Here is a 13,192-nt window from a genome sequence, read left to right as displayed (position 1 = left end):
CATACGAGGTGACTGGAAATATCATGGCTTGTGTCAGGTGCACCTTAGTCCTCAAGGAGACATCCTTGCTCCTCAGCACTTGAAACAGTTCCTTCGCGGTTGACTTTCCCAATGTTACACGTCGTCTAATATCCTGACTGCTTCTTCCATTGACATCAATCGTAGAATCAAGTAACGTGAATTCTTTGACAAAATATATGTATATTTTACCACAATAAGAAAAAAGAATGGAGGCACCAAGCTTGGGAGAGGTAGGGCATGGACCTGGAGAAAACCATAGCTTTCCTACTGTTTTGACATCACCTTTGTCTTGAGTCAGCCTTCCTGTAGTAGCGATAGCCCTTTGACTGATTACCAGAGTCCTGACAAAGTCTGCAGTCTCTGTTTCTTCGGTGTGTCTGTATGGGAACTATGTGACTTCTGCCACTTAGGTAGTAGTTCTACCTACTTCCATCTTGCCCCTCTTTTCCTAAAATTAAAGAGTTTCATGCTATGTATCTTTTAACTGAACTAAGAGGTGAGGGACTCTCTCATCATTCTCTGGGGTCTGTCAGTGCTGACCACTGTGCTTTCTCATAGTGAATCCTTCACAAGTCGTCACAGATAATTATGTTGTACACGAGGCTGTCACCTGAGGTAAAAGATGCAGGAGGTCTGCTTTCCTGTCCGCAGAATTAGTTTCCTGTTGCTGCTGTAACAATTTACCACAAACTTAGTGGTTTAAGGAGCTCTGGTGGCACAGCGCTTAAGGCATTTGACTGCTAACCAGAAGGTTGGCAGTTCAAACCCATCAGCCGCTCAGCAGAAGGAAGATGGCGCAATCTACTTCTGTAAAGATTTACTGCCTCAGAAACCCAATGCGGGTTCCTTAAACAAGAGAAACTTACTTTCTGACATTTCTGGAGGCCAGAAGGACAAAGTGGGCTTCATTAGGCTGACACCGAGGGCAGCGCTCCCTTAGGGGGTGCTAGAGGGGAATCCATTTCTTACCTTTTTCACATGGGGGCTGCTTCTTCAATCAGTGGTTTTCTGGGCTCTTTGGCACACACACACATTTGCTTATTTGTGTATCTCCTTCAGTAGGTTGCAAGAACCCAACTCTCTGTAGGGCTTAGCGTTATATTTGGAAGCACCATGTGAAATGAAATCAGATAGGGAGAATTGTGGATGCTTCAGAGCTAAACCCTGGGTCCAGTACAGTGGAGATCTCAGAATGCGAATGAAGATAGCTGGAGAGGGATGTAACCTCCGTGGCTGAAGGGATTTTTAGTTCCCCCTGCTCTATGCCTGAATGTCTAGAAATGTGCCTAACACAGTAGGCGCTCAGCTAACGAAGGTTTGGTGAATGAATGAATGTGGCATGTTGCTCAAGCCTGGGGACTGCCATAGAGCATCATCACTGAGTCTGCTTAAAGTAAAAGCAAAGAATTTCATAGACAGAGTAAACAATTCATGACCTGAGAAACACAAGGAGAGGCTCTCAACACAATATTCCGCAAAGCAGAGTGCAAAGAGTAAGAAAACAAGTCTATGTGGTGACCATCACGGTGGCTTGGACTTCATCATGGTGGCTTGGAATCACCTATCGCTGTGGGATGCAAGTTAAAATTCTACAGGGTTGGCAAGAACTCCTCTCTACTTTCTCTGTGCTGTGCAAACATTATCTCAAGACCCTCGGGCTAAACATTCCTTGGAAAACAATGACTTTTTGCCTCCATTGTTTGAGAGGGGTTAAAGTTCCATTGTTTGTTAAAGCTTCCCACATTCTACTGGAAAAGTTACTGATCTTGCAGAGTACAGTGGAAACCCACAGACATGACAGGCTAAAAGTCAAAATGGAGTCTGCCTTTGGTCAAGAACATAGCTCTTTCCTAATAGTCAAAACCAAAAAACCCCCAACCCACTGCCATCAAGTTGATTCCGGCTCATAGCGACCCCCATTGGATTTCTGAGGCAGTAAATCTTTACAGAAGTAGATTGCTCCATCTTCTTTCCACAGAGTGGCCGGTGGGTTTGAACCACCAACCTTCTGGTTAGCAGTCAAATGCCTTAGGCACTGCACCGCCAGAGGTCTTTTCCTAAAAGTCAGGTGCCTTGATTATTAATTGTAGGTGCTCTTATTCAGCACAAGGGAGGAAAGGAGCCCTAGAGCAATGCAGAGAGGAGCTCTGGTGAGCGTGGGGCAGAGTGCTGGTGGGAAGGGCGGCGCTGTAAGCTCTTAGGAAGCAGGAACTATGCTGCTTTTCTCTCCACAGACCCATGTGCAGCCCAGCACAGAAAACTGAAACCAAACTCGCCGCCATCAGGTCAATTCTAACTCATAACTCCCCCATTGGGCAGGTGATCAATAATGTTGCTGACTCCTGGCTAATTGTCATTTAAGGAAGAAATTGTGCCAACACGCTTCATCCTATAGGTAAGGAATATGGAGTTGAGCTGAAAGTCAGCCTCTCAGGGGTGGTTTGTGGTAGACCTTTTCTCTCAGCAGTCTCCTCCCCATACCCACACACAGCACGGGAGGAAGATGAGGCAATCTGCTTCCATAAAGTTTGCAGCCTTGGGAACACTATGGGACAGTTCTACTCTGCGTATAGGGTTGCTATGAATCAGAATTGACTCAACAGCTGTGGGTTTGTTTGGTTTCCTTCACACTATTCCAATATGCTTGCTAAATGAGGACTCTACAGGCGCTCCTGGTCTCTCCTCAGGTTCAATCTTCTGCACATCTCTCCACACTTTATTTTCATAGGACATTCGTTCAATGTACAAAGCATAGTACTAGGTACTTGGGAGAAGCAGCTTTAAAAAATAAGCTATTCTCTGAATGGAGCTTGGAGTCTAGGGTTGTAGACAGACAAATTCACAAATAATAGCAGAATAATATAAACCTGTATGTGAAAGGAACAAGTAAATGCTAATGGACACGGCCAGGGGCTCAACACATCAGCACCATCTTGCCATTCCCCACTTCTGTGTTAAGTGCTGTGATGCATTTATTTATTTATTTTTTTAACAGCTCAATGCCATGACCTTTTGTCACATCTCTCACCTCAACAGGTGATATACATACTGCCAATCCATCCATTAATATGCTTAAGGCAGCTACTATCGGCAAATCTCGTAACTCCAAAACCTTCAGGTAATAAAGAAAAATAATGTGACAGGAAAAGTCATAAAATAAGACAATGATGGTTCTCTAGTGTCTCTAACAGAAATACCACAAATGAATGGTTTTAACAAATAGGGATTTATTCTCTTACAGTTTAGTAGGCCAGAAGTCTTGAGTTCAAAGTGCCAGCTCTAGGGGTTGGGTGAAGGCCCCTCGACCTTGGGCTTCAGCTCTGCCTCTTGCTCCTCCTGCCCCACTGAAGCTGGAGGTTTCTCCTAACTCAGACAGCTGCTGGCTGCTGAGGCTGACAAACCCAAGGTCAACAAGTAAAATGGCACAGTCCCCAAATTATCAAGCAACACAGCAGCCACTAGTTCAACAGTCCCAAGATTAGCAGACAACATGGCAGGCTGCTGAATGAAGACTCGGCTACGGTCAGGTCTAAGTGTGATAGAAACCTCAGAGACTTTCTCAAAGCTGCTTCTTATATACGGGAAGCAGAACACATCCCTAAGGCAGCTACTCAGCTGCTCCAGTAGATTCCAGCATGGAGTTGATTACCAGTCTCATCATGGGGAATAACTACATCCAGCTGCCCAGCCACTCAACCAGGCCCAGCCAAACTGACACACAACTTAACTACCATATATTCCAAAGAAGATGACTGCTTGGTATAGAGTAAAACAGAAGTTGTAGAATAAAATGCAGTCAACATTGACTGACTTCTCTGTGAATGTTTATTTACCAAGAAATGGAGGCTGTTTCTTGACAAACTAGTTGGGGAGGAGATGTCACGATTGCCAAGATGAATAAGAAAGAGTAACTCCTTCCACACTGATGTATCAACTGGGAAATGAGTTTGGTCTATGGAGGTGTGGTGCAATGGATCTCTTTTATATGGCCTTTCTCACCCTAGTTTTGTAACTCTCACCAAATGACTGGGTGGTACTATGCAAATGATGTTTCTGGCCCATCAAGAGGATTGCATAGCTTGCCAGCAATGCGAATAAGATGCATGCCACCCTTGTGGGGGTGGAACCATGCAAATAAGGTTTATGGAAACTTAATGAGGGGATTGGTCAGTTTTGCCATCCTGCTAGGCTTAAAAGAGGCAGAAAAGGGGGACCCTCACCCACCAAAAAGAAGAGACAGGAGCGGAGTATGCCCTTGGACTCAGAGTCTCTGCACTGAAAACCTCCTAACTCAGGAGACACAGAGAAAGTTGTAACGTGAGGTGGTGCAGGATGGCAAGAAGCAGCAGGAGCAGAGAAACACTGGCAGCAGAACCAGGGGTCTGGCACAGAGCAGTGCAGTAGGCTTCCCAGCCCACAAAGCAAGGCATTGCAGTGGGTGTACTGACCCAGGGAATGAGAGGCACATCTGACCTCCACCTAATAGCAATCAACCTAGGGCTATTGGTGTTGATTCCCTCTCCCTGTCATGAAGTTAGAGAAGGGAAGACCTTTCTGGCATTCCGTTTTTACAGCTGGCATCTGTAAAAATGGTTTGGGGTCAGTACCTGACTTCCTTAGCTTTACAAGAGGGAGAGAGAATAAGGGTCAACAGGCTAATTCCTCTGAGAAGGAGGTCAAGCTTGCTTCCACCCTCCAGCCCCCTTACCAATTCTGACTCCAACCATCCCTCCCACAGCACTCCGCTTCTCTGCTGGGTGACATAATTTGTTGCAATGGCCACACAGAACTCACAGACAATACTCACAATTAGGGAGTTTATTAGGGAAGTAACAGATTACAATTCAGGTTTAGGAACACTCAGGACACAGTTCTTTGATCAGGACAGACTCTTCTCCGATGTGCCTGCAGGCAAGCCTCTCAATCTAGCCCTGTCCTGCTCAGGCAAGTGTTACAAAGCTTTTAGCTCTACCATTAAGTACTCGAGGCATCACACTCTGCTGCTAAGCCTCCTGCCCACAGGCACCCAGCTTTCTCGTTCAGGGGCTGGGAAGCCTACTGCTGTGTCATGCCAGCCTCCTGGTTCTGCTGCCGCCCTTTCTTTCTTGCTGCTCTGGCGTCACAGCCCTCTGTCTCCTGGATCAAGGAGATTCTTGGCACACGTATCCTGGGTCTGAAGGATGTGCTCCGCTCCTGGCTCTTCTTTCTTGGTTGTCATGGCTCCCTCTTTTCCACATCTGGGATGGCTAATTTTAAGCCTAGTGGGATGGCAAAATTGATCAATCCCCACGTTAGGGTTCCATAGACTTTATTTGCATGGTCCCACCCCCACAAGTGTGCCAGGCACCTTCTTAGCAATATTAGCAAGCTATCCCCTTGGTGGGCCTCTAGCTCCTCGTATTTGCATAGTCCTATCCAGTCATTTGGTGGGAGTTATAAAGACTACGGCTAGAAGGACCACATTAAGTAATTCACTGCACTGTAGCATGAATTGTTGTTGTTGTTGTTGTTGTTATGTGCCGTCATAGTGGTCCTTCCTTGGGTTCCCGAGGAGTATCACTTTGGAAGTAGATTGCCCAACCTTCCTTCCTAGGAGTGGCAGCATTAGTAGCGGGATTCATTGCAATTGCTCCAGACTCGTGGGAGCGTGGGACTTTGTAAGAGAAAGAATGAAGGGGTCTAGGAAGTGAAACTTTTGATTCTTAGATGGTTACTTTGGTTGTTATCTGTGATGACTGAAAGGAAAGCAAGACATGTCATGATGGAGCGCGGACTTCTAGAGTGGCTTGGGGTGAACAGTAAGTGTGTGGGGGGGAAGTGAGTGAATCAGAGTCTTCCAATGTTCTGCTCTATGCATAAGGTTTTATTTATTTATTATTATTATTATTATTATTGTGATTTGGGTGAAGGTTTACAGAACAAATTCATCTTCCATACAGCAGCTCACATACACTTTGTCTGTCTCATGACATTGACTGCAATTTCCCATGATGCAACAGCTCCCCTCTCACTTCCTCCCCATAGTTACCTCTTCCCTGTGTCCTTCCCTCCCATGCACTCCTGCCCTCCCAGCTGTCTCCCTGTGCATACACAGCCCTTCTATTCTCCCATGATTGTACTCTCCAAGGAGTGTATCTACCTTAAGTAAATGTTCAGGTCATATGCCTGTCTTTTGTTTGGCTGGAAGCCACAGGTGTGGGTTCAATTCCAGACCTGAAGGGGCCATAGCCTCAGGGGTTCCACCAGGCTCTATCGGACCAGCAAAGCTGGTGTCCCCCCCCCTTTTTTTTTTAAATGATTTTGAGTTTTGTTCCACATTGTTCTCCCACTCTATCCAGGATCTCCTACATAGATCCCCCTCTGAGTGGCTGACAAGGGTAGCCTGGCACCATCTAGTTATGGTCTCATAGTTGCATAGCCTGAGGATTGATTCCATGTGTTTTTGTGTAGTATGTTATCTATGCATAAGGTTTTCACTGGCCACTTTTATAAGAAGTAGATGGCCAGGTCCTTCTTCCTAATCTCTCTCAGTCTGGGAGCTCTCATGAAACCTGCCCATCACGGGTAACCCTGCTGGTACCTGAAATACCACTAGCATAGCTCCCGTGGTATAGTGCCTAAGGCATTTGACTGCTAACCAGAGGGCTGGAGTTCAAACCCACCAGCCACTCCTCGGAAGGAAGACTGGGCAATCTACTAAGGGAGAGACACCTCCTCGGAAAACCAAGTAGGGGTCACTATGAGTGAGAACCGACTCCAGGGCAGTGAGTTTGGTTTTGAGCTTCCAGCATCACAGCAACACGCAAGCCACCACAGTATGAGAAACTGACAGCCCAGTGGGGAGCAAATAAGAAGCATGTAATAAGTTGGGCATGATGCCTGCCCCCAGATAACTGGAAAGTTAATTCCCTTCACAAAAGGGCAACAGGGAAGTTAACCATTCCCCAAAGTGAAGGCTCCACAAAAAGGAACTTAATGCCAGTTTGGTCAGAGAGGCTGTGTCGTTCAAACCCGTCCCTCCCTTACAACTAGGCTGAACTTATCTGAGAAAAACAATCCTAGAACCTCTTACAGATCCGAGGGCGCACCTTCCCTACTCTGAACTCACACTAGAGTCACACGACACTAACGGGCCAACTTCTTGCCCTTAACGCTTCCATTGCCTTCGTTCAAACAGGCCGCGTTCATTAATACCCAATCAGAACTCTCGTTCTTCGGCCGCCGCCCAATGATCGCGTGCAGTGGGAAAAAGGGGAGGGGGCGTGAAGCCCAGCCGCAGCGCCATTGCACTTGAGGGCATAAAGGTTAGGAAGCCGGCATGGCGCTCTGGTCAATAAAATCGATAGCTGGAAACGGCCTGTGTTCCAGGCGAAGGCGGTGTAGTAGCAGCGCCGCCATTTTCCCCGAAGGCATCTTCCGGTGCCTTTCACCCACGTTCGGTCAGGAGTTTCCTGAATAACAGCGAAAGGTTTCCGTTAGTCCCGCAGGCGACCGATTCCGATCACCTCCGGGCCTCCGGGCCACGCTAGTCCTCGGCCGGGCGGAGACTCCTAAATCCCGGAACTCGCCAGCGCCCAGGGGTCGAGATCGGGACAGGCGAGGCCGTGGCGGCGGCTTCTCGGGTCCAATGGCGCCGCCTTCGGCGCCGCTCTCCCCGCGGGGACCTGGAGGAGCCGCGCCCGGCCGGAGGAGGGGAAGGAGGCCGAGGGCCGTGCGGTTCGCGGACGTGGCCGTGTACTTCTCCCCAGAGGAGTGGGGGTGTCTGAGGCCCACGCAGAGGGCCCTGTACCGAGACGTGATGCGGGAGACCTACGGCCACCTGGGCGCACTAGGTGAGGCCCGGCCCAATCCGCTTCCGCGGGTGGGAATGAATGAAGAAGCTTGGGGGCGGGGGAGAGGGCAGGGAGCCCTGGCACACGATCAGGTTGGGTCAGGAGGGGGCACAGCGGCGCAGCAGGAGATGCCACGGGGCAGGCATTTACTTAGCGTTCTCTGCGAGGCCGTCCTCAGACTGGTTCTTCTTCTCCAGGGTGTGCAGGTCCCAAACCTGCCCTCATCTCCTGGTTAGAACGAAACACCGATAACTGGGAACCGGGAGCCCTGGATCCGCAGGAGTGCCCAAGAAGGATAACAGTCCAGAGAAGTGAGTGCACTGTGCCCACGGAGGCCCTGAGGCCCTCCTGTAACTCCCTGGTTCAGCATTTTGATCCGCCTAGGAGAACTCTTACTCGGCTGTGGTGTCCCCTTTACTGTGCGTCTTTTTACAACCTCAGAATCTCCTGTCTCTGATGGTGGGGTTGGTCCTCTACATCCAACAAAGATTAACGATGCCCGTTTGCAACCTGATCACCTGCACTTCTGTATTGTGTGGATGAAATCGGTCGGCATTTAAAAGGAGCTACCCTCCTGCCTCCTTCCCAGGATCCCTGCACCCCGCCCTTCTTTGTATTGGACTCTGACTGAAAGAGCCTGTGAGTGTTTCAGATTTTTGAAGGGAACTGATGGGGAGTGTGACTCCTGGGGTGCAAGGGTCTCTTTCTGTCTTTCTGGCAGGATGATCCCGATCAGTGCAGGCACACTGCATTCACCCCAAGATGAGGCAAGGCTCTGGTTCAATGGGATGCAGGGACAGGAGCCCAGATTCACCCACAGGGGCAGATGGAACCGCCTGGGCTGGGATTTCTGTGCCAGATTTTCTAAGACCAAGGCTGACTTTCTCAGATTCAGCTCTGACCATTTTCTCACTTACAACTTTTCTTTTAGATCTTGCCAAGGTCGGTTCTCACATGGCTCTCAATTTTATCGACATCATTTGGCAAAGCTGATAAAAATACAGATTCCTGCACCCTACTCTTGTGTGTGTTTAGGAACTTGTATTACTCTTATTTTTTGAAATCTCTCCAGTAGATTTGGATGTGTCTAGGTTTGAAAACCGTTGTTGTGGCTGTTATGTGCTGTCAAGTCGGACCCAACTCATAGTGACCCCTCCTTGGGTTTCCGAGGCAGTATCACTACGGAAGTAGATTGCCCCATCTTCATTACGAGGAGTGCCAGGTGGGTTTGAACCGTCAGCCTTCTGGTTAGGGGTCAAGTGCTTTCTTTAGGCACTAAGCTACCAGAGCTCCTTTGAGAACCATTAAAAGTCCTTAATGATGCTTACTGCCTGCTGTAGTTCTCAAAGCATGGCCCCCAGACCAGCAGGATCAGCATCATGCGGGGACTTAGAAATGCAAATTCCTGGGTCCCACCCCAGACCCAAAACTCTAGGAGCAGAGCCCAGCAATCTGTTTTAACAAGCCCTTCAAGTGCTTCTGAGACCACTGGCTTACAGGGCCTTCCATGACCCATTCACTGCCAAGCTCATGCCTCTTTTTCCAGTTCTTGCCCTGTAGTTTTTGTCTCAAGATCTTAAGGCTTGTGGTCCCCGCCACACATTGAGCTTTGGGAATTTTCATGCTGTCTCCTCTGCCGGGTTTGCCATTTCAACCTTTCTAACCCTTCATTAGGAGCTCTGGTAGCATAGTGCCTAAGGCACTTGACTGCTAACCAGAAGGCTGGCGGTTCAAACCCACCAGCTACTCCTCCAAAGGAAGATGGGGCAATCTACTTCCATAGTGATACTGCCTTGGAAACCCAAGGAGGGGTCGCTATGAGTTGGATCCGACTTGACAGCACATAACAACAACAGCCACAACCCTCCATTATATGAATTTACATTTGAAGAGTCGGCTAAGTTAAAGACACCAGGGTGCATCCACAGTGGGTTCTGTGCCACTGTAAGATCCAGTAGGGACCCGCACTGACATGTAAAGGTCTCCAGGATGTATTACATGAAACACTGTATATGCAGTATGTGTATGCTGTCTTTGATGTAAGGAAGGCGGGAGGAAGAGGATATGTATTTGTATTTTCATGAAACGCTAGAAGAAAGTAATTACTATGATTGTACAGGGTAGATGGGAACAAGGACGGAAGCAAGACTTCTCTGTGTTCCTTTTTAAATAATTTTGGGTTTTGAACCATGAAAATTCTTACAAAAGCTTTTGATTTTAATTAGGTCAGCTTAACCTCTTCCAAGAAACCTTCTCCAACTTCCCCAGGTTGCATTAGGAGCTCCTATAATACCCTCCATGTTTCTTTTTTTTTTAAGTTTTATTTCAAAAATGTATTACAGAACATTTCAGACAGAAACAAAGACTAGTACAAATGAACCCCCGTGTGCCCATAACCTAGCTTAAAAAAAACGATCAACTACTGCCTAATCTTATAATTTTTTGTGTGTATTATTATTTTTTTAAATCCCTTCACCCACCCATATCAAACCTGTCTCTTAAGTATGCATTTGTTTTCCCTCCCCTCCCCTTCTCTCCCCTCCCTGGGAAAGAAAATTTCCTTCGTTGTTTCAACCTTTCCTTGACTTTTATAATAATGGACTCAGACCATATTTGTCCTTGTGGGATTGACTTAATTTCACTCAGCATCATGTCCTCCAAGTTCGTCCATGTTAGGAGGTGATTCGCTGATTCTTCATTATTCTAATGCAGCATAGTGTTCCGTTGTGTGTATGTACCATAGTTTGGTTATCCATTCATCTGCTGATGGGCACTTTGGTTGTTTCCATCACTTTGCTATTGTACACGGTGCTGCGATGAACATGGGTGAGCATATATCTATTTGTGTCTCTGGTCTCACCTCTTTGGGATATATTCCCAGTATCCTCCATGTTTCTGTAGTTGTCTGTCTCACTTCGCCGTCTGAGCTGCTGCCTGTCAGCTCTGTGTCTGTCTGTCTGGGCATACTGCACTGTATGTAACAAGCAAGAGTAGCAACCCAGTGATGTTCGATTAATTTCTCCCTGTGTCTCCATAGAAACCGGCACCAGAAAGAAGAGTGAGGAGAAGGAAGCCTTCCCACCCAAGGAGGCACCCCGAAAGGGCAAACGAGGGCGCCGGCCCAGCAAACCCCGTCTAATCCCTAGGCAGACATCTGGGGGCCCCATCTGCCCCGACTGCGGCTGTACCTTCCCGGACCACCCAGCCCTGGAGAGCCACAAGTGTGCCCAGAATCTCAAGAAGCCTTACCCTTGCCCAGACTGTGGGCGCCGCTTTTCCTACCCGTCCCTGCTGGTCAGTCACCGGCGCGCACACTCTGGGGAGTGCCCCTACGTGTGTGACCAGTGCGGCAAACGTTTCTCCCAGCGCAAGAACCTCTCGCAGCACCAGGTCATCCACACCGGGGAGAAGCCCTACCACTGCCCTGACTGTGGCCGCTGCTTCCGGAGGAGCCGCTCGCTGGCCAACCACCGGACCACTCACACGGGCGAGAAGCCCCACCAGTGCTCCAGCTGTGGGCGGCGCTTCGCCTACCCCTCCCTGCTGGCCATCCACCAGCGCACGCACACGGGCGAGAAGCCCTACAGCTGCCTGGAGTGCAGCCGCCGCTTCCGCCAGCGCACGGCCCTCGTCATCCACCAGCGCATCCACACGGGCGAGAAGCCCTACAGCTGCCTGGAGTGCAGCCGCCGCTTCCGCCAGCGCACGGCCCTCGTCATCCACCAGCGCATCCACACGGGCGAGAAGCCCTACCCGTGCCCAGACTGCGAGCGGTGCTTCTCCTCCTCCTCCCGCCTGGTCAGCCACCGGCGCGTGCACTCGGGGGAGCGGCCGTACGCCTGCGAGCACTGCGAGGCCCGCTTCTCCCAGCGCAGCACGCTGCTGCAGCACCAGCTCTTGCACACGGGAGAGAAGCCCTACCCCTGCCCAGACTGTGGCCGTGCCTTCCGGCGGAGCGGCTCCCTGGCCATCCATCGCAGCACGCACACGGAGGAGAAGCTGTACGCGTGTGACGACTGCGGCCGCCGCTTTGCCTACCCCTCGCTGCTGGCCAGTCACCAGCGCGTGCACTCGGGCGAGCGGCCCTATGCCTGTGACCTCTGCTCCAAGCGCTTCGCCCAGTGGAGCCACCTCGCCCAGCACCAGCTGCTGCACACGGGGGAGAAGCCTTTTCCCTGCCTGGAGTGTGGACGATGCTTTCGCCAGAGGTGGTCTCTGGCCGTCCACAAGTGTAACCCCAGGGCCCCAAACTGTAGCCCTAGGTCCATAGCGGGGCCTAGCCAGAGAGGCAGCACCCTTTAGAATGGCAAGGACTGTGTAGGTTAAGCTCAGAGAAGGGAAGGAAGCCCCTCCACCATACAAGGCAGAGTCAGACCTAAGCCCTGGGTCTCCTCCACGAGAACTCTTCAGTTATATTCCACCTGCTGGCTGCCTTACTGCGTGTGTCTGAATAGATCGCCCCATTGGGAGAGGTGACAGCATTTGTTTCAAAGTTGTGCAAATAGCAGATGCTAAGACTTTGTGTGTGTGGACATCAGGGCTAGAAGTTCTCGCCATCTGTTTTAGGGGCTGTTGGGATGTACCCTCAGGAGAATCCCAGTTACAAGGGGCAGGACCTTCCCCTACTCTCCCTTCTCTGCCTCTTCCTCCAGACCGGGCTCCAACACACGGGTTTAGTTCCCCCTTTAACAGCACTCTTGCCAACTGGTCTTCTACCCCTTGCTTGAAAACCTCTCTCGCCAGGGAGCTCACTACCTCACAAGGCAGGTCGTTTCATTGTGGGCCAGCTCTGACCTTAGGAGGTCGGTTGTTGAGTATCGGCACAACCTGAAAGCCTTGCCCGGGATATGCGTGGTACTCTTGTCTTCATGGCAGCCCTTCAGATAATCCCTGTTAATCACGACTACTTTGGCCCCACTAATTTGGTCAGTTGTTCCTTGAAGACAGGTTTACTTGCCACATGATCTCTCTCCAAACAGGCAGTTTTTCCAACGTCCCTTTTCAAAGGCCGTGCAGGAATAAGCCAGCACCACGCTGTGCGCTGTGTGCCTCCTTGGTCTGTGCTTGTGTTAAAAGCCAAGGTTGCATTGGCTTTGGGGCCAGCTGCATCGTACCATGAGTTTATGGTATGTATGCAGGCGTCTAAATGCCCTAAAGTTTTCTTTTTGTTGTTGTTGTTTTTACATTAACCACATACTTTGAAGCTAAGTCTTCTGTACCCTGGGCTGGAAAGTTGGTTCACACTGGGTATGGGTACAAGTACAGGAAGCTTTGGGAGAAGGTTGATTTCAAGGAAAAGGAGGAGAGCTGAGGTCTAGCAGTAAGAAGTCAGAATGGAA

The 13,192-nt window shown here is 49.6% G+C and overlaps 1 protein-coding gene across 1 annotated transcript; it reads left to right on the top strand.

Moving 5' to 3' along the window:
- Positions 1 to 7,648: 7,648 nt before the first annotated feature.
- Positions 7,649 to 12,155, top strand: ZNF689 (zinc finger protein 689). Its single transcript, XM_007950301.1, has 4 exons — positions 7,649 to 7,853; positions 8,051 to 8,164; positions 10,891 to 11,449; positions 11,525 to 12,155. The coding sequence occupies exons 1-4, from the start codon at positions 7,649 to 7,651 to the stop codon at positions 12,153 to 12,155; spliced, it is 1,509 nt and encodes a 502-aa protein (XP_007948492.1).
- The last annotated feature ends 1,037 nt before the right edge of the window (positions 12,156 to 13,192 follow it).

The sequence above is a fragment of the Orycteropus afer genome, unplaced genomic scaffold (assembly GCF_000298275.1).
Source record: "Orycteropus afer afer isolate SDZICR_OR568_19922 unplaced genomic scaffold, OryAfe1.0 scaffold00266, whole genome shotgun sequence".
In the NCBI taxonomy this organism is placed as follows: domain Eukaryota; kingdom Metazoa; phylum Chordata; class Mammalia; order Tubulidentata; family Orycteropodidae; genus Orycteropus; species Orycteropus afer.
The sequence above is the reverse complement of the archived record's forward strand: the minus strand, read 5'-3'. Positions and strand labels throughout refer to the sequence as shown.